The sequence below is a fragment of the Procambarus clarkii genome, chromosome 6, assembly GCF_040958095.1.
Source record: "Procambarus clarkii isolate CNS0578487 chromosome 6, FALCON_Pclarkii_2.0, whole genome shotgun sequence".
Classification (NCBI taxonomy): Eukaryota; Metazoa; Arthropoda; class Malacostraca; order Decapoda; family Cambaridae; genus Procambarus; species Procambarus clarkii.
Window position 1 is genome coordinate 28,349,024 of NC_091155.1, and position 27,029 is coordinate 28,376,052.

The window sequence follows — 27,029 nt, forward strand, 5'->3', positions numbered from 1 at the left end:
TTTCTGAGAAGCCTCCAGTTATTTGTAAAGCTTTGCTGACTTTCTGAAGTTTTTCCAGTGAAGTAGTGAATTGTTACCCGCTCCCTGCACCTCTGAGAGGGCAGGCCATATTCTGCCTTTGGTTCTCGGTAGGTCAAACAAAACTTCTGCAATTGACGTGACATGTTAGTATGGAGTAATCTCGGCAAGATAGCTTCAAGGAGCCACTGGGACCCCTCCAGAACGAGGCATTTCATTACATTCAATGCTGGGATTTTGATCTGGTTCTTCTGGCTCAGACACTTTTGGGCTTGCTCTGGTCTGGCACTTTTGTGCATCCCTGGTTGAGGATGTGCTGAGTTTCCTGGCATTTGGGTTTGTGGCCTTCCCTGTTCTCACTTCTTATTAGAACTATCTTCTGGAGTACAGGACTTCAGAGCCACCCTGGCTTGTTTTGACTCCATTATCTTTTGGGGTCACATGGGTTATGTGATCACCCCTCACTTTGTTTTGGTGAAGGCTGGTTTTCAGAGTTCATTGGGTATATCCATTTCTTTTGGCTTTTACGGCAAGGAGGTTTCTGTTCTCTGGCAAGTGTTTTGTTGAGGTTCTGCAGCCTATCGTTTCCTGTGGTGAAATGTCTCTTATGCTTCCCAGCCTGCCACTATGTAATCATTGGACCCTCCTATGGTCCCATACCTTGTCTGGCCGTGTTCTACTACAGTAATTGGTTCAGTCACCTATACAACTGTCCTTGTAAATATCTGTTGTGAAGTTGCCTCAGGAATCAACTGAATGTGTTTTTACATAAATAAAATGGCTATTGGGTGGTGGCTACTTTCTACTAGTAGTTCAAAAGATTCAATTATTAGTAGAAGTTGTTAAAACATTTGTTATGCTCTTTGGAGTCAGCGAAAGATCTCTCTAGGCTGTAGAGGCTATTCTCCAATGACTTGCCTCTCCAATTATGTGGCAAGACTATTTATAAAGTGTCTTGTCACAGTGCAATTAAGTTTACCAGAGCTTGGCATCTTAGTAGTGTCTTGGGTGGAACCTAGCTATTGGATCAGGGAGCAACTAAGGGCCCACTCAGAAAGAAATTTAAATTCTCTCGATGCTTTATTTATACACACATATTGAACTATAATTATATAAATATTAAATAATTTTAATCAAAATCTATTTTATTCCTACCTCGTTGGAGAATAATAAGCATTGACTGTAGGTGGAGACATTTCCCATCTTGTCTTGTTCACCGGCTTGAATAAACGAGCCAAGTTTTCTTTAACAATAAAGTTGTTAACACGGACATTATTTTGGAAGAAATCATTTTCTTTTATTTTTAGGTCAGTAAATTTTGCATCCAGCTCTGCCTTATTGAGGATATAGTCTGGAAAGCCTGAAGGAGATACATAACATAAGAATAAAATTAAATCTAATTTACCAACCTACCATAATACTGTATTATAACATTTAATTTTGTTTAGGGAGAGAAGTTTATAGAACTTAGGCAAAATACTGTACCAATCATCTCGGATATAGAAGAAGCTTTATCAATTGCAGCTTTAAGTGTCTTTTTGTCCATCCAGTGTACAGACTCCAAATTTTCTTTAAAGGTTTTTCGAACTCTTTTGATCATCTCTTCTGCCTGAAATGTTCAAAATAGTGTTATGATATATAATAACAAATTTTGACTTGGTATGGGGTCCAGGATGGACTAAAATGTTACTTTAATATTCAAATGTGTTGGTTGGGTTTATGAATATGAAAGTTGTTAGAGCTCAAAACCCGTGCCATGGTATGAATTCAGGCCAGTGACATACCAGCCAACACCAATATGATCTAAACTACTGATTCACACAAATATTGAGTAATTTCCCAATCATATCGTAACCTACTTGGCAATCAAACCTGGTCCAACGGAATATGGGTCACACACGGATCATAACATTGCTATATTCAGAGAAAAAAAGTAGGTGTGTAAAAAAATAAGTTATTATTAAAAAATGACAGTACTGGTACTTATAGCTACTATGGGTGGAAAGTATGGAGTGTTGTGCCAAAAAGTGTATATTTTATACTGCTGGATTTCTAGGACATGACAACTGAAATTAGCTAACCATAAACCTACTCTGTTCTAGGCTTAAATATGTAATCCTAGACCTAAATTAATATAGGCTTACGAAGTTAAGTTTAGTTGCTTTCTTTGTTGAACCCTCTACAAAATTAATACTGTAGTACAAAACTTACTCTTTTAGGTGCAACTCCATTTTTTGAATGCCATCCATAATAGCTATAGGTACTATAATTTTAAATTTTGTTGCAAGTGTTAACCATAGACAAAAAAAAAAAATCATTTCTGGAGAAATGTGATGGCTGAAGAGAGAGAGGATGTTGCCAGCAAAGTTTTGTGTTGCCACCCTCAATGTTTCTAACATAAAGCTGTACATACTGTGGAATTCATTGCTAGGAAAGAGTTGTATTTGCTTCAATTTTAATGAGGTATATCAGGCAATTTAAAAATGGCATTCTAGGATAAAGTTTATCTTTAGAAAGGTTAAGTAAAGATTTTTGTTTTTATAATTTAATTATATTATTATATTTAGATATCAGTTTATGTATTTGAATATGTAGATACAGTATATGCAAGGATGTGTTGTATCATTTTTGGTAAAAATGGAGAGATATACCAATCGGTAGCAATAAAATAGCAAACACCTTGACTTCTTATTATTATTGTTATTTAATGACCAAGTGAATGGAAGGGACTATGAAGAGCGATGAGCTTGTGTGGAGGTGGTGGAATGTTGTTCAATGCTCTGGAGTTCTTATTCATGAAGTTGTGCATGTGTGCGAGTTTGTTACAATTTACAACGGGTTTCAGATACCAGGTTGAAGTTGAAGTTTGGCGGGATGAAGTTGCAGGCTTCGAAAATTCTTCCATCAGCTATATCGACTTTTGTAACTACAGTATTTTGTATTTGGTGATCATATCACCTCTTTTTCCTTCTATCTTCCAACTTAGGCATATTCAGTGCCTCGAGCCTCTTCTCACAGCTCTTGTTTTTTAGTCTCAGAAGCGTTTAGTAGCATGTCTTTGCACTCTTTCTAGCATACTGATGCACTCTTTGAGAGCATTACCTAAGTGTAATTACCTATGTGTGTGTGACAAAGTATGTACTGAGTGTGAAGAGTGTGTGACAAAGCATGTACCGAGTGTGAAGAGTGTGTGTGTAACAAAGCATGTACTGAGTGTGAAGAGTGTGTAACAAAGTATGTACTGAGTGTGAAGAGTGTGTGATAAAGCGTGTACTGAGTGTGAAGAGTGAGTATGTGACAAAGCATGTACTGTACTGAGTGTGAAGAGTGAACAAGAAGTGGTAGAAAACAAGGTAAAGTTAAGGCATGAAGGAAGAAAGGTGTGAATGCTTCAAATTGTTCTACACAATAACCTACAAAAAGCACTTTACATCTAGTTTGTGATGTAAAGTAATTGCCTGCTGTTGACAATTTTCTAGAAGATTGCGGTTGTATTTCTTAGTGATGCTGTTGAGTAAGGAATGTATGGGTTCATTACTGTTTAAATATATATTTGATCTATTGTAAAATGCCTCCCCACCCCATGAATGTAGGAAATAAAGTGATAATGATAATGTAAATCCCATTGTAAATACTTTAGAATTTTTGATTTACTGAAAACCTGAGGCTGGAATGCATACCATGTTCTTTGAGTCTGTATGGAAGGCTTTACGAATGTACATGGCGCCAACAGCGGGTCCCAGAGCTGCATCTGTTGCCACAACACACTCTCTCCAGGACTCCTCGGTCCCGATTACACCCATCTGTGCCTTTTCTAGTACTTTAGCAGCTTCTCGGAACTCTTGAGATAAGAAGCCAACATAGTTACGGACAACCTGCCACACCAGGTAGTTGTGGACATTTCTGATGTGAAGATAATAATGTACATTGATGTTAAAAGTATTAATTACAAATTTCATATACAGATTTATTTCTTTTTAGAGAACCATGAAAGGCATACCAATTTTTAAACCTTGACTTTTCCATATGTGCTAAAACTCGTTACCACATCAAGCACACCAAAAAGACCATATGCAAAGGATCATACCAAAAGTAGTTAAGCAAATCTTTAATACGCTAAGACAATCATCAAAAGATATTACCTTAATAAACCCAGCATTGATTGTAATGAAATGCTTCTTTCTGGTGGAGCTCACTGAGATTGCTCTATTCTAATGGGTCACGTCAGTCGTAGTTCTGTTTGACCTACCGGAGACCAGAACCAGTATCTGGCTTGCTGCACGGAAGGCAGGGAATCAAGGAGCCACTGGGGCTCCACCAGAAAGAAGCATTTCATTATATTCTACACTGTGTTTCTGGGGAAGCCTCTCAGTGACAACTTAAAGCTAACCATGAAGAAGGAAAACACAGGACTCGATAGGTATAGGAGAGGTGGCGGGTACTTAGGGGAAGGAGAGAATCCAGGTCATGAATACAGCCCACAGCAACACATGACCAATTAGGACCAGGGACATTAATCAAATACCAGGTCCACCAGAACCTGATTTGAATGCCAAAACTCCAGAGCCCAAATATCGGCCCACACATGGCAAAACCCAACCAGTCCCTGACCCTGGGATGAATAGGGAGGCACCAGTACTTAAGGTCCAGGGACACCATCCAAGCGCACTTGAGCCAAGGTGGTCAAGCAGAAGGCTGGATAAGGAATGAAGGTATTCAAGCCAAAAAGTTTGAGGATGTACCATAGTACCGCTGAGTCCCTCTTCAGGACCTGGAATAACCAGGAAACTCACTAAAGAGACAAGGTCCACTCAACCACATCCATGGCCCGGGCATAGTTGAGTTGTAGGTACAACATACATATATCAGTTTCAGAGTGAGCCAATGAAATAGTGTTAGGAAAGCATCAATGTAAGATGTGTTATCAAAACATTATCTCCACTGAGTAAGGGATGTATAGTCTCCATTATTCCTTTCCATATTTTGTTTGACATGCATGTACAGTATGTAGAATGAAAATATGTTAATGAAAACAAAAATTAACTCACATAACTCCCTCTTCGGTTGCAATTGTGTTATCAAGAATCTTTGCAAGATTTTTCAAAAAGTCTGGGGCATAGACAACTACATCTTCTGAGCCACTTAAATGTTTGTTTATTTTGTTAAATGCCGAATTTATGAAAGTTCCCCAGTCCATCTGAAATGTCAGTATCACCATATAAATCAAATGCAGAACAGTACATATAATATAACAATTTCCTGTCTATTTGATATATTCAAGCATACTGTACTTCTATATGCATGTTATTAAGATACAGTAACACTAAATCAATATTTAACACAATTCAATTATAGAATATCTGTTTTTATTGTGTTTAATAAAGGGTTTTAGATTGAAATTACTTACAAATGGTGCCAATTTATTAAGATCATCTATTTTCATAAGGTGATACAGCTTATCATCATCTCTACGTTCATCATCTGGAGCAGTGATTGTCGCCAGCTGATGTTCTATTGATAAAATGCCCGTAGCTGCCTGTCTAGTGGCGTCTTCTTCTCCACCCAGAAGCACCCCAACCTGTAAAGTGAGGATGAAAATATTTCCTTTAGAAGATTATATTGCACAATACTGTTACAAAATCAGGCATTGAATGTAATGAAATACTCTTTTCTGGGGCAGCCTCAGTTGTTCTTTGATGTGTAGTGTAGTGTAGTTCTTTGATGCATTGGCACCACAGAGACTTCCTCAAAACTGTGACTCTGGATTTGCACAGGTCTACAAGATACCAGGGCCAGAATTAGGTGTGCTCATGGAGGTGAAGGGTGGTGATGAGGTCTGAGACCGAGCCAAAAACCAATCAAATTATCCACAGAGTACAAGCAAAGCACAACAAACTATGTGTCATGATTAAAAAGAGAATAGATAGATACAGGGGAAGCAGTAAAAAGATAGATACAGGGAGGAAGCAGTAGTTTGCCTAATGTAAAATACCCCTACATTGGTACCAAAGCTTGCCACCAGGTGGCAGCTCAGGTCACCCAAAAGTCCAGTTTACCTGTCACCTCATTCATGTGTCCTCTTTGCAACACACCCGATCCCTACGGGTGAGAAAAATAAAGAAGGTATGGAAATTTACGTACCCTACCCAGAAATTGGCATTTCATTACATTCAACACTTGATTTCTGGGATGACCCAAAATAACTCCTTGGTACAAACTGTACTCTTAACGGCTCCTCTGATAGGAAACTGTGTTGGTGTTGAAACAAATTATTAAAGGAACAAGCAAAGATAGAGTGGCTGACTCCCATAGGTCGAGAGGGAAGGAAATGCAGGACACGGGGACATAGGAACTCAGTGGCTATAATAGCATCCAAAAACCACATACACCCAGGAAGGACAGACAATATTTAAGTGGTAACAAGCACCAACACCAGGTTATACCACAAGAAAGTCATAAACATATTAGCAAGAAGGGAAGCAAATGCTGCATATTTGCACACAACATATGAACATGGATACATATCAGGCTGGTTGACCAGCATCACTTGACATAAGCAGAGAATGCCTGGACAAAGCACTAAGGAAACGAGATTGACGAAGAGAGCCACAGCTCATGAAGTAGCCTGCAAATACTGTCATAGTTCCAATCTACAAAAGTGGTAGCAGGGAAGACCCCTCAATTATAGACCTGTAAAATAGACATGTGTAATAGTCAAAATATTGGAATAAATAATTAAAACTAAATGGGTAGAACACCTGGAGAAAAACGATATAATATCAGACAGTATGGTTCTCAATCTGAAGGATCCTGTGTAATGAACTTACTCAGTTTTTATGATCGAGCCACAGAGATTTTACAGGAAAGAGATGGTTGGGTTGACTGCATATATCTGGACCTAAAAAAAGCTTTCGACAGAGTTCCACATAAGAGGTTGTTTTGGTAACTGCAACATATTGGAGGCGTGACAGGTAAGCTTCTAAAATGGATGAAAAATTTTTTGATAGAAAAATGAGGACAGTAATCAGAGGCAATGTATCGGACTGGAGAAATGTCACAAGTGGAATACCACATGGGGTACAGTTCTTGCACCGGTAATGCTCATTGTCTACATAAACGATCTACCAGATGGAATACAGAATTATATGAACATGTTTGTTGATGATGCAAAGATAATAGGAAAGATAAGGAACTTAGATAAGTGTCATGTCCTTGAGGATGGACAAAACGACCTTGAAGACCTGGACAAAATAAGTACAGTATATGGAGCAAATAGAATTTAATGTGAATAAATGCCATGTTATGGGAATTTGGAATAGAACATAAATCCCACACAACCTATAAATTATGTGAGAAATCTTTAAAGAATTCTGATAAAGAGATCTAGGGGTGGTTCTAGATAGAAAACTATCACCTGAGGACCACATAAAGAACATTGTGCGAGGAGCCTATGCTTCACTTTCTGACTTCCAAATTGCCTTTAAATACATGGATGGAGAAATACTAAAGAAATTGTTCACCACTTTTGTTACACCAAAGCTGGAATATGCAGAGGTTGTATAGTGCCCATATCTTAAGAAGCACATTAACAAACTGGAAAAGGTGCAAAGACATGCCACTAAGTGGCTCCCAGAACTAAGGACAAGAGCTACAAGGAGAGGTTAAAGGCATTAAATATACCAAAACTAGAAGATAGAAGAAAAAAAAGAGGCAATATGATCACTTATGTACAAAATGGTAACAGGAATAAAAAAATTGATGGGAAAAATTCCTGAGACCCCGAACTTCAAGAACAAGAGGTCATAGATTTAAACTAACTAAACAAAGCTGCCGAAGAAATATAAGAATATTCACTTTTGCAAACAGAGTGGTAGACGGTTGGAACAAATTAGGTGAGAAGGTGGAGGAGGCCAAAACCGTCAATAACTTCAAAGCGTTATATGACAGAGTGCTGGGAAGACAGGACACCATGAGCGTAGCTCTCATTCTGTAACTACATTTAGCTAATTACACGAGAACTAGACAAAATGCCAATTTCAGAGAATAACATACAGTATATCGGTGAGTCTAATGAATAGGTAGAAAAGTTGCTCGATAACAAAGTGGTTGGCCCAAGTGTAGTATCAAATTGGGTTCTGAGGGAATGTGCACCAGAGCTGAGCATTCCACAACAATTGAATCTTCAAGCATCTTTATATACAGGAATCCTAGCAAATATATAGAAAAAGACAAACATAATTTCAATTTACAAATATGGTAACATAGAAAATTCTCTAAAATTATTAATCTGTTTTGTTGACAGGCATGGTAGTCAAATCACTAGAAAACTCATTAAAATCAAATGGGAAGAATATATGGAAAGAAATGACATAATAACAGACAGACTGGAAGGTACTCCAACAGGAAGCTCCTGTGTAAAATATCTACTTAGTTTTTATGACAAGAGCCACAGAGATCTTACAAGAAAGAGATGGTTGGATTACCTGCATTTATCTGGACCTAAACAAATTCTTTTGACAGAATGCCACACGAGAGGTTGTTCTGGAACATGCTGGAGGGGTGACAGGCAAATTTCTGACATGGATGAAAAATCTTCTGACAGAAAGATGAGGGCAGTAATCAGAGACAATGTATTAAACTGGAGAAATATTACTAGTGGAGTATTACAAGGTTCAGTACTAACACCAGTAATGTTCATTGAATATATAAACGATCTACCACAGGGGATACAGAATTATATGAATATGTTTACTGATGATGCTAAGCTACTAGGGAAAATAAGAGACTTAGACGATTGGCATGTCCTTCAAGATGACCTGGACAAAGTGAATGGAGCAACACATGGCAGATAGAATTCAATGTGAATAATTTCCACATCATAGAATGTGGAAATAGAGAAAATTGGAAAAAATACAAACTACAAATTATGTGGAAAGACATCAAAGAACTCGGACAAAAAAAAAATTAGGGGTGGGTTTGGATAATAAACTGTCACCCAAGGACCACAAAGGGTATCCTGTGAAAAGCTTATTCAGTATTTTTTTCAATTTCAGAATTGCTTTTAAATATATGGATGATGAAATGCTGTAGTAAAGAAATTGGTCATGACTTTTGTGAAACCAAAATTCAATTAAGCAGAAGTTGTATTGTGCCCATACCTCAAGAAGCATATAAAAAAAAACTGGAAAGAGTGGAAAGACATGCTACTAAATGGCTTCCGAAACTAAAAAACAAGAGCTTTGAGGAAAGGCTCATGTTAAATATGCCAAAGCTTGAAGAGCGAAAAAAAAGAGGTGATATGACTACTACAGTATGTACAAATAGTAATAGGAATCGATATATAGACAGACAAATTTTTTAAACTTGCCACTTCAAGAACAAGAGGGCACAACTAAGGAATCAAGGTGTTGCAAAAATATAATATTCTCTTTTTTTAAACAAAGTGATAGATAATTAGAATAAGTGAGAAGGCCGTGGAAGAGAAAACCGTCGGATGTTTTAAGCGTCGTATGACAAAGAGTACTGGGAAGGTGAGACACCATGAACATATCTCTCAAACTGTAATTACATACAACATACCATACACACAGCAGACCTATTCAAATTTTCCCCTTTGTTCCCTTCATTTATTGTACTCTTTTAAAATCGATACCACTAACACTGCATTCCTGAGATAGAATGATTCTACTTTAATAAAAATTGATGCACATGTAGCACAATATTTTTGTCTTTCAAAAAAATATGTTCAAATTACTTTGGTGGCACAATGATACCATCATCCCCACCACCACCGTGGTACCACTGCTGACCTTCACCAGGATGCAACCACCACAACAGCTGATTACCTCCCAGGTACCTATTTACTGCTAGGTGGAGAGATGCATTAGGTGAAAGGAAAAGTGCCCACCCATTTCTGTCCCACCTGGGAAATGTGCTCAATCATTTCTATTCCAGGCGGAGAAATGGTTGGGCATTTTTCCGTTCCACTAATTAATGCCTCTGTAAACCTAGCAGCAAATAGGTACCTGGGAGTTAGCCATCTGTTACAGGAGTTGCATCCTGGGAAAGATCATTACACTGTACTTTGGCCTTGGGGATCACAATACAACCCTAATGTATATATACTGAATACACAGGCTGCCTGTCCTGAACAAAATGCACTATTATTACGATCGGCAACACTTGCCTCACTAGCACATCACCATTAACACCACAATCAGTAAAAAATACCATGGCACTGCTTTTTTATCAGATTAGCTTGTGGCAACAGATTGGCTTTCTTTAACAATAAGGATCGCAAAGTACAGTTAGCTTCATTACCGATTCACAATTGGGAATCCCAAGTACGATTCCAGAACAGGACAGAAATGGTTGAGAATGTTTCCTTTCATTAAATGCCTCTGTTCACCTAGTAGTAAATAGGTACCTCGGAGTTTGGCCAGTGTTGTGAGGTTGCATCCTGGGAAGGGGGGGGTCAGTAGTTCAATCTTGGGGGGGAGGGGATGTGGACCTTGACACTAGCCTAAAGTATAACATATACTGTGTGTGTGTGTATATTTATAAGTGTTGTACCTAGTAGCCAGAATGTCATACTCAGCCTACTATGCAAGGGCTGATTTGCCTAATAAGCCAAGTTTTCCTGAATTTATTTATTTTTCTCATTTTTTTCTTATGAAATGATAAATCTGTCTATTTCATTATGCATAAATTAATTTGTTTAAATTTGAGTTAAAACTAACTTAGATATATGACCGAACCTAACCAACCATACCTAACTTAACCTAATCTATCATAACTTAACCTAAACTAACACAACTAAGTCAATAATTTATGTTCTTAATATAATATAATGATAACAATTCATATATACTAATTGGAAAGAATTAATTGAAAATAAAGAAAATCACTTGGCCTATTAGGCAAACCAGGCCTTGCATAGAAGGCCAAGAAGGGCATTCTGGCTACTAGGTACGACTATATTATATATATATATATATATATATATATATATATATATATATATATATATATATATATATATATATATATATATATATATATATATATATATATATATATATATATATATATATATATATATATATATATATATATATATATATATATATATATATATATATATATATATATATATATATATATATATATATATATATATATATATATATATATATATATATATATATATATATATATATATATATATATATATATATATATATATATATATATATATATATATATATATATATATATATATATATATATATATATATATATATATATATATATATATATATATATATATATATATATATATATATATATATATATATATATATATATATATATATATATATATATATAACCTATGTACTAGTCAGGTTTATCATTTGATATACATATACACAGGCTTCCTGTCCCAAACAAAACTAATTATACTTATTAAGATAGTTCTCTCCACTCTGACTACCATTGTTGGTATTATGAATGCCTACACACTTGCCACTGTATGGAGACTAATAAAAATTACACTGACACATTTTCATATTTAGATCAGATTTAGTACAGTATCTCATAGCAGCACATTTGCTCCACTTGGGAACTCAGATAATATGTCAGTGGTGCAGTTTTGGGTCAGCTGTCACCCACTCCCTCTCCTTGTTGATGAAGGTGCTTATTTAATCTTCTGATGGATAATTCATATTTACATGCTTACTAAAAGCCATACTGGCACTATTTTCACCAGATTCATAGACTGTAGCATTATAGCACTATACAACAACTATTATCTCTACCCTGATTACCATAGCTTGCTCCACAATCGCAAACACGCATTATCACCCCACCACTAGCACCAAAATCAATAACATATTGACACAATTTTGTAAGAATCAGTATCTTGTAGAATCAAATTTGCTCCACTTGGCAACTCAAAGAATGATTGTCAGTGTCACAACTTCATGCCAGCCATCACCCACTATCTCAATCATTTTGCCATATTGTACTTGCTGTTAGAGTTGATTATTTAATCTTTTGATGAATCATTGAAATTTGCAATTTCATTAAGATCTTTCAGCTCTTGCAAAAGTTTTTGCAATTTTTGCATGTAACTTGGGTGCTTATGCTGTGCACACTGAGCTGGAAGGATGTGCATCAAACATAGTGGTCAAATATTTACTGAAGCCCAGAAGGAGATCAGGGAATTTATGATTCGTTTCCAATATGATAAACAATCGCCAGAGCCATCTTGGTATGGAAATGTAGCCATAAACCCACCTTAACTTATAAACAACTCGAGCTGGGCGAAATCATCTGGGGGCGATCAGAGCAGTGCGTTCGGGTATTGCATGCAGATGATGGGAGCAACACGAGCGTTAACCTATTTGCAGAATACACAGCGAGCACCTCATTTCAAAATTTGAAGAGTATAACATTTGAAACCAAGCAGAACACCTGCAAGATTAGTTAAATTAGTATTTACTGAATTTTGAATTTCTAAATTATAACAAAATTATGGGGAAGGGGGATGGGGCAAAGAAAGTAAATAATGCCCTCTCAGTTGTGAAAGACACATATGAGTGTCTTATCAATTTAAAATACTGCACATTAAGATTATTTTGTATTATAATTTTTTAATACTAATCAGTTTTTAAATAAAATAACTTCTTACAGAAAAATTTAATTAATAAAAAAAATTGAAAAAAACTATACCTAATGTATAAAAAATATTTCAGAAAATGCATGCCAGTATAGCTGACTGGCCAGCTAACATGGTGTTAGGAATAAACTAGGAAGTTGCCTAGGGCACCAAATTAACTGGGGTGCCAAAATCAAGAAGAAAAAGTGTCATCATCCCATCTATGTATATTCGAAATACTGTATGAATTATAATTAATTTATCTGCATTTCTGAGAATATGATATTGTCAAATCTTATTATTTACTGCATTTGTAAAGCGCTCATCCTTAGTGTTTTGACAGCCTTTCTAATGTTTCTTCAATTTTATTTGGCTACTGTCGATTCTATAATTTTATAAGCCGATTGATATAGGGCACAAGTGTCACGAACTAGACACCTGCACAAGGGACATTCATCAAGTAACAAGGCCAACACTGCAGGATTGCCAGAAGGCTGTTCCCTGATATAAGCTATGGACATATGAGCAAAGAAATCTGTCAAAGATACAAACTTCTGGACATAATGAGAATAGTTACACAGCTGGCTGACCAAACTAAACCATTGTAGATGATGAAGAAGAGATGGCCTTGGAACAAAGGATTTAGGCAATTTTGATATACAACGCTTCAACCCCCAAGAGTATGAACTTCATGGTAATAATGCCTCACCACAGCATTACGATGCACCTCTGCACAAACCAAGCATGAATGACTAAAGGTCATTCCAGAAGACTTCTGCCTTCTGGAATGCCCTTCTGCCACTCCAGAAGGCAGAAGTCTCATTCTTGGCTAAGAACAAAAAATGAAAGCTGTAGGCAAAGAAAATAAGCCCGATCTAAAGGAACAAAAAACACACTTTTCTTAATTAAGAGTGTGAAGCTCCCCAACCCTGCATTCATTTCATCCTTTTCTCCTTTTTCATACAGTACAGTGTTAGATATTTGTTTACATGTAAATTTTTCAGAATATTCAGCAAAAAACACTAGCACAAACATAAAATAGTTTTAAATATTCATATACTGTGTTCTAATAGACCAAAGAACATGTTCACTTCAGGGGATGGCACATTACATAGACATAATTAATATGCATTCTTTTTTTTACTTTTTTTCTTGTGAGAGAGCTACCATTTGCACAATTTTATAAGTTCAGAAAATAACATAGGAATAAACAATATAAAGAAACACTATGATGAGTGTTGACTAATTACTGATAGCATGTTTCCTCTAAGTGCTTTATTAGCTCTAATAAAAATACACAGGGCTTGTGCTTATAATAAGAATTTAATAATTCATTGTGTTGGAGGACAGGCAGCCAGAGTGTATTCATACACATTAGGCTTATACCTGGTTGATACCTGGTTGATGGGGTTCTGGGAGTTCTTCTACTCCCCAAGCCCGGCCCGAGGCCAGGCTCGACTTGTGAGAGTTTGGTCCACCAGACCAAACTTTTTTGGTCATATTGAGGTACCCCCCCTCCCCTCTCCCCCCAATGGTCGAATTACTGATCCCACCCAAGATGCAATCCCAAAAGAGCTGACTAACTCCTGAGTCCCTACTTACTGCTGGTGTATTGATAATGGTATGTATAATATTCTCATTTATGCCATTGATATTTGTGACAAAAGAAAAAAAGAAAAAAAAAAAAAAAGTTGGCCCCAAGAGGGAACCTTGCAATACCCAACTTACCATGTTTCTCCAGTTAGATAAGTTTCTATTTAGGACGACCTTTTGCTTTCTTTGTTTTAACAATTGTTTAATCCCTTCTAGTATTTTACCATTTATTCCATGTGCTAGTAATTGCCTTGCCAGTCTTTCATGTGGTACCTTGTCAAAAGCTTTAGAGAAATCTACACATATTACATCTAGTGGAAGTCCTTTGTCTGAATAGCTGGTTACCATTTCAAACAAAATTTAGCAGGTTAAGGCAGGATTTATTAAAAAAAAAATCCACCCTGCGCTTGAGCACCTGTGAGACGGTGAATGATTCTCTCTCTCTCAGGATTATGTCCATGAGCTTGCAGATAAGTCTAACCATTGTACTGACCTTCCCCAGGATGCAACTCACAACAGTTGCCTTAGTCCAGGTACCTATTTACTGCTAGGCAAAGAGAGGCATCAGGTGAAAGGAAATTTGCCTGACCATTTCTGTCCTGCTAACAGATCAAACCTGAGACCCCACTTGTAAGTCAAGAACATAGACCACTATGAAATGATCTGGGAGCCATGAACTGAAAACTTTCAAGTATTGGTCAGACAAATATACTGGGAAAAGTGGTTAGAAATAAATTGAAGCTGTCTTGCATGAGCCAATAGGCCTTCTGCAAATTCCTTTGTTCTTATGTTATACAGAGTGATATACCAATCAGGTGTTAGTTAACAGGTATAGCAACTGGTTAAAGGGATGGGCAGACTCCAGCCAACATTGATATACGTTGTTGTATACTATACATAGATAAACTTTGCAAAACAAAACAAAAATCATTATGATATACAAAAAAAATCATACTCACAAATATCCAGGCATGAAGTTTGAAAAATGCCTGGAGCATCCAGTCTCATACTTTACACTGTACAGTATTTCCATGTAGCACTTCTCAGTTTCTGAATCTTTATGAAACTAGTTCCTCTCTCCAAGTCCCACACTCACACACCATCATTCACACCTTCAGGGACAATAAAATTACTTAATTTCATCTTTATGACACCTAAATGCACCTAAACATTCTGCCTCTGTTTTATATTATCTTAGTTATATGATCCATTCTAAAGCTTCTTGCCAAATGTAGGCCTAGTAGGCCTATAGTACTTATATTTTCAGCAAGTTGTAAACACTGGCAATTTATGAGCAGACGGGGAAAACTCAGCATTGGATGTAATGAAACACATTTTTCTGGTAGAGTCCTGGTGGTTACCTGAAGGTATCTCACTGAGATTTCTCCACCTAATGGGTCACATCAGTCGCAAAAATTCTCTTTGGACTACCAGGGACCAGAGCCAGACCCTGGCTTTCCCCTCACAGAGGTGTAGAGAGCAAGTGACAATTTGTCACCCCACCAGGAAAGTGTTCAGAAAATTAGTGAAGCTTTACAGACAACTTTACAAGGTTCACAAAAAACGAATCTATGAAACTGCCAAACAACCTCACGAATGACTCAAACAAAGCAAAAATTCATTCAAAACTAGCTTGAACTCGTTAGTATTGATAGCTGCCACTAGGCAGTCCGGCCCCAGCTCACAGCCTGCATCTTTGGTCAGTTCTGGAGCTGGGAAATAACTTGCCAACGAGCTGATAAACGTGGAGGGAAGGCTGGGAATCAGGGAGCATAAGGGGGTCTGTTAGAAAGAGGCATTTCATTACATTCAATGGCTGGTTTCTGTGGGGAGCCCCTACCCCCATGGCTCCCAGAAAGTTGAGTAACTACAGATAACGAAAACACGGTACTTGCCCGAGAGGAGGAGAAATTGGCAGGCACAGAAGCGAAGGAGAGAAACCAGGTGGGAGACATGGGGCCAAAGCAACACGCGACTGACTGGGACAACGAATGTTAATCATATACAGGGCCACCAGAACCCTGTAAGAATGTCTCCAATAGTGAATATCAACCCAGGACATGTTGGAAAAGGCTACCACTAAGTGGCATACTTGCAAACAGTGTGGGCTCGAGGGGTAGGTACCACAGGCTGGTTAGACTTAATGACACTGCAGACGACTTGGGAAATGTGAGCCTTGTAACAGGGAACCTTTCCTCTGGCCTCAAGTTTTATCTCGGCCTTTAACATTTCTCATCACTTCAACTCCTGACTTCATATTCTTAATACTTATGGAGGTGATGTGTGTTTATCACTGTCATATTTTTAGTTATATATTTAAATGTTGCTTTGCAAGCTTTGTTCAATATTATCTTAGTATCTATTATAGTGTTGCCATTCAATTACCTTTGTTATATATTCAATATAAGCATCTACAACTGCTTTTTCCGATTCATTGAGGTAGTGGTTGCGAGCCGGCAGAGTTAAACCACCTTGATCGAACTGCAAAAGAATTACATAAATACATTAGATTCATTTTATTTTTCTATCTACATAATATGCAATATATTAACAACAAACGAGTAACCTAACAGCTTTAATCCCTTCTGCACTCTTGAGACACAACTGTGGCCTGGTAGCAGCCAATGGCCAGACATTAACTTCTCTTTGGTCCTTCAAGAGTTCCAGTCCAGGACGATTCATTCAAGGCTGCAGTAAATAAAGACAGTATTGAACGGAATCTTGAGTTATCAAATAGGTCCCCTAAAATTGTCATTAGTCGAGAACTCCTGGATGAATTTGAAGAAAGTAGAACTGTGCAAACTGGAACTAGCAGGTCCATTGTTCATCACAATGAAATGTGTGAAGTAAAACATGTGTATGGGGCAAGTAACAAAGTCAGTAGACTAACAGATGTTGTCACAGCTCGTATAAGACTTGGCTACAAGTATCTCTGGCAGTTCGGCTTGTATAGGGATCTAGATGAAGTAAAGTGTAAAGTGTGTGGACAAAGACAGGGACACACACTCGAACACTATATCTTGGATTGTAGTAAAATTGAGCCATTTAGAGATAAATCTATGCTAACTCTGTATGATATGGCAACCTATCTTATTATCATGGATAAATTACCTGAAATCCTTGCACTGTATCCACATTTTGCTACCAGTAGATGAACGACATATGAGATTCAGAAACAAGTAGTGTATTGTGAGGACTAATAATAAACAGAAGCTCCCCTATGACTCTGTAATATCCCCATTGGTCAAACTATTACGTATTAGCGATAAGACCTACCATTAATGTATGATGACTTACTGTAAATATATAGCTCTTGAAATAGCACTTTCTCTGTAACTAGCTTACATTGTAACTATAAGGTGTGAAGGATAGATGAAATTGTTTATGTAATAATCTAAGATGAGGTCTGATAAAGACCTTTTGTGCCCTCTGTAATGCTTTTTGCGCTACTGCTCACAGGATGAGTATGGGGTGCACAATAAACTAGCCGCCTTCGGCGGCAACAATCAAAGCAAGAGACTACTGTATAGTGAAGGGACTATGTTCTGGACACTTTTCATTAAAATATGTGCAAAATCAGGTACTGCAGGCAGATTTGTTAGAATTTGCAAGTTTGTTCAACTTTTCAAGCTGTGCATTATTAAATCTCTGAGGTATTATTACTTAAATGAGGGTGTGTAAATTGTCAGTGATATCAAATTTATGAATATACTGTACTGCACTGTATGAAGTTTGCCATATCTTTGAACCTTTTTTAACTTCTAAAGATGAAGATAGTATCGTCAGCATACTGCATGTTTAGCATGTTTAGGGATTTAAACAGGAGCTGTGTGTTGTCTGAATATAGTTATTGTTCTGATAGCAGATTTTGCTGAGTGATGATGGGCTTGAGGTAATTTGCAGTAATTGAACTTCAAGCACAGATACTGTATGTAAGATAGGGATAGATTAGCAAGTAGTATAATAAGAGGAGAGCAGAGTGGGCGAAGAATGAGACTGCTGTGTTCCGGAGGGGTCCGTGGGTGGTTGATGCTTGGTTGGTATGGCCAGGGGTGCATCATGTTTTGTGTCCGGTTGTGGCGCTTTGTCGTTATTTGCGCGCCACGGCTTCTGTGTTCGGGGACGTGCTTTGGGTTGATCCGGTTTCCCTTCTTCCCTGTTCGCGGGTTTGGGTCTCCCAGATCGTTTGCAGGGTTATCAAATCCAGCCAGCCTGCGGTCTATCCCTGTGCCCATGACATTCGTAAGTTCGCAGCTCTTGCTGCCGTCTTTGGGAACATGTCTTGGTCTGATATTCGGGCGTGGGGTTTTTGGCGGTCGAACAGGGTCCTGGCTGCTCGTTACCTCGTGAATGTCCCTGGGGCCCCGTTAGGCCTGTGTTGCTTTGGGTTGGCGGTTGCAGCCAGTTGTCTCAACTTCAAGTTGAGGAATGAGGGACGACCGCCTCTGAGATAAGTCCCTCTTTTTCCATCTGTGGGTAGTTCCGGGGAGCCAACGGGGCTCCTCCCAGAAAACCAGCATTGAATGTAATCAAATGCCATTTTCTGGATGAGTCCCGGAGGCTCCCCGGCATCCCTCCTTCCCTCCAGTTGGCGGTTTTTCAGGTTTTTGACATCCAGCCTCAGAACTGAGGTGTGGGTAGCCAGCATGAGGGGTCTTGGGCTCCCCCTTTCTCCTCCTGGGGAGGGGGAAGCTGCGCAGACAGCGGCGCGGCAACGTGTAACGTCATACTAGTTTGCTCGTTTTCTGTTTGGGAGTTCTATCCACTAGTTCGGCTTTTGGTAGCAATTTTAACCAGAATAGGGGTGTGTTTTGGGGAACTTACTTTTCTGGGTGCCTGATCCGGTCAATGGCAGACATAGAATGCTTCCAATCACACAGGGGTTTCTATAGGCCATTGCTCCCCTTGCCTCTCTGAGGGGGGCCAGGTTCTGGCCTTGGTCCCCTGTAGGCCTCAGAACTCCGTACACATGACTGATGCCAAAGTCTGACATTAGCATATCAGCCTGGGATAGCTCCGGGGAGTCTCCGGGGCTCACCCAAAAAATGGCGTTTCATTACATTCAATGCTGGTTTTTTGGCTGTGTGTTGTATGTGGGTGCTGAAGGTGAGTCTCTTATCTATGTATAGGCCAAGAAACTTTCAATCATTTTTATTGCTGATGTTAACATTGTCAATCTGAAGTTGAATTTCATTTGATGATTTACTTCTAAATAAAATGTAGTAGGTCTTTTCTATGTTTAGCAAGAGTTTGTTGGTTGATATCCATGAGAGGACTTTTTTTAATTTGTTATTTACAACATTATTTAGTGTGTGTGTGTGGGTGTGAGTTGGGGGTCTGAGTAGATGAAAGTAGTATTGTCAGCAAGTATCATCAGGTGAAAGTATGCAAATATTTTGCATACCTTACCCTAGAGTAAAGAAACTGCACAAATTTGTTGAAGCATGACTTGACCCCCTAGATAGGCTTCAGCCTTATGGGTACATAATTCTGTGACTCTAGCAATACCTCTAGATATGTAGCTCTCATTGTTGACATGTGTGGCATAACATTAAAAAAGTACAGCAGTTAATCCTTCTTTACAATACTGTACCAAGGTTTTAGAGACTGCTAATCCTAATTTGTAACAAAGTTTTAGATAAATTGGTGTCAAGAATCCTAACTTTTAGTAACTAAAATATAATCAAATAATTTCTCTATACTTGATGAACTCTTTAGTTTTAAACATATGTCATATGGCTTATTATCGAATACAACAGTTCACACTTCAAAATTATTTAAGCCATATACAGTGATTTATTTTAAACATTAACCTTATAAATTATGGTATACTATTTTAATTGAAAAAGAGCATGAAAGTACAGTACATAATGTCACATTATTTATAAAGCTATTTTGTAATTGGTAAACTTGCCTGCAAAATGTGACTCGAAGAATTTTTGTCATTTTCAGCAACCACCCAGGAGAACAAGGCCTCAGAGTTAAAATCAACTTTACTCTTGATAACATCATCTTCTAAGCTGTAGTTGCTGGCAGACCAATTTCCTGTAATGGACCAGCCACCCATTTGCTAAAAAGCAAGAAAGAAAAAATATCTACTGAATATGATTTCTTAGTAAACGACATTACCATTTCAATTAATGTAAACGGATAAACAATTTGCACATACTGTACATCTCTTTAATATCATTGCAGTAAAACTATTTTAGGGTACTATTACCTCAATTAACTGAAGAACTGGTTTGCCACCAAGTTTCTCAATAGTTTTATTGACATCCATACACGAGCGATAAAACACCCGCGCCTTCTCTTCTGCCTTGCTTTCTGTCTTTTCAGTTGATTCTGTAATTGCACTGCTTTAAATGTTTTTGTATTGCAAAGAATAGTCATAAATTTTGCTTTAGCAGGGTCAAATATCAGGATTTTCAAAGGTCAATTGTTGACAAATCAAGTGCACACAACATAAAAAAAAGGCTCCACTTGGGAAACATATCACATAATATCTGTGATCTTTGATATAGATATTTTAACATACTGTAATTCAAGATTAAAATAAATTTAAAAATAGTGCCCATACTCTCTATACCAATCTCCAACTTGTCTAATAGCAAAAGCAAGGCAGTACAGTATCATAATCAGTATGGGCTACACTATACTCATTCTCTTCTAGATTATAATGCATTGCATACCTCATTTCCAAAAGGATATGGTCACTTTTACCCAAGGAAAGGTACTGAATGTTAATATCTCTTCTTCTTTCTTGATGAATATCAAATTATGGAAGGCTTTGATGTCACTGTAGGGAAGGTATCTGGCTCTTTTTGCCAGCTCATGATCCCACAATTTGTGGACCTTTCAGGTTGTTTCCCATGGCCTGTGGTGGAGCTGGTTAGTTCCGCCCTATTATTTGGGGTCAGGGCTGTTAGGTGTCCTCCCTGGCACTGGGTTGGGCTATTGTAGGTTGGTTGGCATCAGGTATGGTTAAGGTGGCAAGTTCTCTTGATGTGTTCCATATTTATTAGCATTCAATTTACGAGAAAGGTTTTGAGGGGCATAGTGATGAACTGCCATGGTAACACTGCCTGGTGCATGCATTCTCCCAGAGTTGTAACTGCACAAACAATTATAAGTGACCATATGGCTAATTTCTTTCCTTACAAACGTTATTGTTATTAATATAATGCCAGATCAACAAAACTGATACTAGTAACCATTGATTCAGTGTCATATTATCTAGATTGTGTTTTAGAATAAAACTGTATTTTGAAATTGCTTCAGGTTCATTAAGTTTCAAGACTGTTTGATGTGTGGATTTTTAATATTTTACTATATTAGAAACACTCAAGAAAATTTGTTGTATCTCTTAATTATATTCATCAGAACAACATCTTTTTAGGAATTTTTTACACTTCCCAAAATAATATATGAAAATAATAGTCACATACCTAAAACATTATGCATGATGATCTGGTTGTCTGATGCCAGTTTATTGAGAGTTCCCCATATTGGTTTGCCTTCAGGAATAGGGTTCTTGGACACCCATCCCCCACATGCATAATCATAGAAGTTATCACATGGATCTACTTTAGAATCCATGCTATTGAGCAAAGACCCAGAAAGGATGACGCAATCTGGAGTTAAGCATACTTCACCAGGACCTACGGAATACATCAAAAGATGGTTTAAGCTGGCAAGCAGCACGGTCGTGAAATACATAATATTCGTAAAATATATATTCTGTACATACACGTAAAATAAAACCATTATGCATGTACAGTTGGGAAAGTGCATACTAGTAGAGTTATTTCCACAACACAATATGATTCTGTGGCACCTGTTCTGCAACTCCCTGAATAAGGGCCAGTCTATTATCAGCTCCCAGGCTAGCAACAACTTGAGTGCCTCACTTTTCCCGGCTGGGGCTTGTACATTTTTTTTTTTTTTTTTTTTTTTTGAGATATATACAAGAGTTGTTACATTCTTGTACAGCCACTAGTACAAGTAGCGTTTCGGGCAGAGTACGCGTAGCGTTTCGGGCAGTACATGCTTACTGTTGTACTGTATCTACTGTTATTGTGTGATATGTGTTTGTCTGGCATATGGATGCCATTTGACCTTCATAATGTAGCTCAGACTTTCCAACCTTTTGTTAATCTGGTCATCAGAGACGTGCCCTTCTGCTATGCCTACACTGATGACACTGAGCAACTTAAGTTGCTCAACAATTGAATGCTGGCAACTCTTAATCTGCCTTCAAAGTTATTGCTTCCATATGAATGATGGGAAATGCATTTTCCTAATGTTTGAAGTCTACTTCCCGAGACATCAAATGTCTGCTGTAGGTATCCTGCCCTAGGAAGAGAAGATTTAGTCTATCCAAGAATTTCCATGTCCCACACCTCTTAAGAAGCTACAGGAATGTCTTGGTATGGTAAAATTTTAACACAGATTTAGCCTACACTGTTCTGATATCTTGAAACTTTTGTACAACCCTCTGTAACCAGTTGTCCAAGGTACCCCTAACAGGTCACCAGAGGCCAAGATGGCTTTTGCCAGGTACAGTACTCGCTTAACTCCAGTGAACCACACAGCAAGCTCATGCCTGTCTGATGAGCACAAAGACAAGCGCTATTGGTGTTCCTCCCAACACAATGTCTTCATTCACCTGGCAATAAGAGACAGGTAAAGCTCCCATGCTGATGAACTAAGGCATGACCTGGTTGGAAACCAAATAGCCCACAACCTCATTGATGGAGAAGAATATTGCTGAAGGACTATATTGCCCAATCACCTTTATCCTAAGCTACTCTCAGAGGACCATGAAAAAATTGTACATATTTATTAAGTAAACCACTATTGAGCAGTTGATTAAACAACAGACCAGCAAAAATCAGAGTACACACAAGATAATTTTAAACACACACATACACACACACATACATACATACATACATACATACATACATACATACATACATACATACATACATACATACATACATACATAAAGTTTTATCATTTACTACATAAAGTAGTCACTGTACAAGGAAAATATTTTAACTTATGAAGAAGCCATCTTACTTTAGTCCTGTGTTCTGCCTGCCTTTATGACAAAGACAATTGGGAATGAATGTAGACAAGACTGGCAAGTTGAACTGTGTGGTAGTTCAAGTGCTGCCATCTGGTGGTGAATACTATGAGGCAGGCTCCTTGACGAGACAATCAGCACTATGTTAGGTAGCTCCTTTATTTCACAGTTGTTATAGAGGGCTTGTAAAAACTAAGTGTACATGATTCAAGCATTTTACAGCTAACATTAACCGAATCCTCTCAAATACTCTTTAACACCAATATGACCCTCTAGGAACATTTAAAATGTTCTCCATGATGCCAGTTCATGGAATGTAACCCTTTCTGACTTTACAGTTCATTCCAGATTATACAGCAAAATTTTAACTTGTGGGGCAACCAAGTGAGTTCAGCGAGAAAATGTTTATTTTCTAAAGGGAAAAACAATGGAGTGGGAACAACATGAAAAAAAATTAATGTTTCTAAAGGGTTAATTACCTAAATGTAAATATAATTTTTGTACAACGTATAATGCTAGATCTTACTTGAATTATGTGGGTGAGAAAGAAGCATGTGTAAAGTTGGCTTGAACTTTGTTTGAACATGAAGCACAGCCACAAGTATTGTTACTACTACTAGCTGCAGTATCCAACCCACTAGTAGTGCCTTTTCCAGAGAAGTACGAGATCGCCACCAATGTGACCCCTGAAGAGGAAATACAATTAATAAAAAACATTCAGTATTAACATAATGAACTGTAGATGCAGTTTCATTACTCTGGAAAGATATTTTAGGTCAATACACTTTTTTAAATGCATGCCAAAACGGAGAGGGAAACAAAAAAAGAACTAGATGGGCAAAAAGGAAGTAAAAAGAGTTTTGACAACTAAGCTCAACCTCTGGAGGAAGTAGTAGTCCCCAGAACTCAAAGATTATGAAATATACAAGAGGGCATTAAATAAAGCTAACCAGAAAATCACATCAGACAAACAAAATTACGAAAGAAAAATTTATCAAAATATCAAGAAGATTGAGTTCTTTTGTGCTTATGTAAGAAGTAGAAGCAAGACAAGTAACAGTAGGACCCTTAAGATCAACAGTTAAAATAGACTATAAAAAAGTAGCAAACATTTGGGCCTCCAGAACCTCCCAGTGAATTCAGCAGAGTTCCGAGTTGGTCGGCTTTTGTCCTATCGTGGCTGAGTGGATTAAGGCAGGTGCCTGGGAATCACCAGAATGCCATTTAATGTCATCCCATTGCCTTAAAATTATTTTCTCATTGATAAATCACACCACTGTGATTTCTTTGTCATCTGAATGAGGAATGGAAGGGTGTGAACACTATTATCCGCAGATATGTTAGTGAATATGAGAGAAAGGATGAGATCAATGATACTAGCACAAATGTTCTCTATATTTCTTAAGTGCTTCTTCAGTGATTAGGGAATTTAAAAAATGAATTCTCCTAAGTCGAATTAATTTCAATTTTATTTGGCCAGATGCTATACAGTATAGGTATGTATACAATACACAGATTGACAAAGAAAAGGACCTTGGAGTCAAAATCCACCATTCACTGAAAGTCCCACAACAGATAGGGACAACAGTAAAAAAAAAAAAAAAAAAAAAAAAAAAGCTAAACAAACCCCTAGGAAAATCAAGTGTACCTTTGACTTTAAGGAAAAGAAGGTAGTGATTCAACTTTAAAAATCTTTGATGCACCCTCATTTGGATTATTGTATCCAACGATAGAAACCTCATCTTCAGAAGGACATAGGTACTTTGGAGAAAGTACAACACTGGGCAACAAAAATCATTTCAGAACTAAGACATGCAATTGAGGGCCTTAGGGCTAGCAACATTGTAAACCAGTACTGAACGGGGTGAGAATAGCTTGAACTACCTCATCCCTTTGTGTGTATTTTACCTTAATAAACTTATTTCAATTTCAATTTCAATTGTAAACCAGGCATGACAGGGTGGATCTTGTCGAAACCTTTAAAATACTAAACAATTTAGAGAATGTTGATCCACACAAATTTTTCAAAAGGTCAGATATAACACAAACAAGAAGCACCGATTTCAAGCTCAACAAGTCACAATGTAGGACTGAAAACAGGAGATGCTTTTTTACCCACAGGGTTATAAACCCATGGAACTGCCTACCTGCCAATGCCAAAAAACTGTTGAATTCTGTTGAATTTTAAAATCTAACTAGAAGGAATCATCACGGCAAATTGGGAGGATGTCTGACAAGCCACCTGCTTCCTGTTCTCATCGAGGCCACTAGTGTTAATGGCACTCATGTGTATTTACCTGAATTTACCTGTCTCACACATTTTGCTCATCAAGGATTGGGGAATGCCAGAAATGCTCAGCGTTTCTAGTGGCCTCGATAAGGACAGGAAGCCGGCGGCTTGTCAAAGGTCCCCCTATTTGCCTTAATCTTTTCCAACAGATAAAGGGCATACCATGTGATAATGGACGGTAGTAGTGCCGGTGGGGAGCTCTTCCGTGCGTGCAGAGCCAACTGAACTAGTATCATCGTCTACATCTGTTTGCTGCTTGTAGCGAGTCATCTGGAAAGGAAGAAGATATTATCATAATTTGTGAATTTTTGCAAAGTAATAAATCAGACAGATGCAGAACAGTCTGTCCCTGTATATTAAGATTTCATTTATTGATAAATAAATTAGTAACTAAAGGTTTTAAAGACTAAATTAGTGTAAATTGGGATTTGAGCTGTTCATGACTAAGTCTACGTCCATCTATTGTGGATGGAGGTGGCATCAACAACTTCCTCTTTTAGAGTGTAACAAGTATATTAACAATGTAATATGCTTGGTCCAAACTCTCATTAGCTTATGTCCAGATAATGAGATTGGTTATGTCAGATTAACAAACCAATCTCTAAGCTATCACACTTCCCAAGTGTATAACTAATTACACTTAATACTTTTTCCTAATCTGATAGAGGATGGTCAGGTCAGGTGAAGGCTGGTAATGTAACCAGTCCACAGCAAATCATCATCAGTCTAAACTCCAAGAGTGGTTCAGTACAGACGCTCGAGAGATACCTTACATCTTCAACATTCACCAACAACAACGTAACACTTGACGTGTCCAGTTCCTATCCTCACAAGACGCTTCAGCCTCGAAATGGAGCAGACAGCCAGACTCCAGCCACATCAAGCTTCTACTCTCTCATCCCGCACTTGATCTCTTCGACTCTGCCCACATTCAGAGCGCCACACTCTACACTCTCACCCCACATTCGAGTTCTCTACTCCTGGCCTCACTCAGCTCTCTCCCCTACTCCAGACTTCATCTCAACTACTACAACACTTCACCACATTGCCAACAAACCGACTGCTGTAACCAAGACTATTGTTGGACACCCCTGGGATAGTGGGCTTCATCTTGCTATGCTCTTGCTATGCCTACTCAGCACATCTTAGAACAAGGCGCTCGTTGTATGCTTGTCCGAGGTGTAGCCGAGGACCTCACTCCATAATCAGATCAGTGCGAGTCTTCATCCTGCACACACCCTCACCATAGCGGTTATGTGGCCCAGTAAAGAAGAAAAGGCCACAGGTGTTTGTAGTGCTTCCCTTCCACTATCAAGAAAGCTACAACCACAACTGGCAACCATTAATACTATACTAAATATAAAAAAACACTAAACTCT

The 27,029-nt window shown here is 37.9% G+C and overlaps 1 protein-coding gene and 1 long non-coding RNA gene across 13 annotated transcripts in view; one reads left to right on the top strand and one right to left on the bottom strand.

Moving 5' to 3' along the window:
* Positions 1-21,659, top strand: part of LOC123753994 (uncharacterized) — a 59,367-nt gene extending 37,708 nt beyond the window's left edge. Inside the window, exons 2-4 of one of the 3 annotated variants that reach the window (XR_011223358.1) lie at positions 2,864-2,940; positions 5,465-5,603; positions 20,225-21,659. This is a non-coding gene — a long non-coding RNA (uncharacterized lncRNA). The remainder of the gene's footprint in view (positions 1-2,863; positions 2,941-5,464; positions 5,604-20,224) is intronic. The other 2 variants (XR_006772341.2, XR_011223357.1) reach the window with 2 other exon arrangements.
* The window catches only part of Nep3 (Neprilysin 3), a 97,883-nt gene that overhangs the window by 27,128 nt on the left and 43,726 nt on the right, over positions 1-27,029 (bottom strand). For all 10 annotated transcript variants that reach the window (XM_045736062.2, XM_045736064.2, XM_045736058.2 and 7 more), the window contains 11 exons: positions 25,813-25,920; positions 23,887-24,046; positions 21,718-21,930; positions 20,493-20,614; positions 20,187-20,342; positions 16,658-16,753; positions 5,426-5,596; positions 5,067-5,215; positions 3,699-3,921; positions 1,504-1,627; positions 1,174-1,378 (listed from right to left, as the gene is read on the bottom strand). In XM_045736062.2, the coding sequence (XP_045592018.1) occupies positions 1,174-1,378; positions 1,504-1,627; positions 3,699-3,921; positions 5,067-5,215; positions 5,426-5,596; positions 16,658-16,753; positions 20,187-20,342; positions 20,493-20,614; positions 21,718-21,930; positions 23,887-24,046; positions 25,813-25,920 (1,727 nt within the window). The remainder of the gene's footprint in view (positions 1-1,173; positions 1,379-1,503; positions 1,628-3,698; positions 3,922-5,066; positions 5,216-5,425; positions 5,597-16,657; positions 16,754-20,186; positions 20,343-20,492; positions 20,615-21,717; positions 21,931-23,886; positions 24,047-25,812; positions 25,921-27,029) is intronic.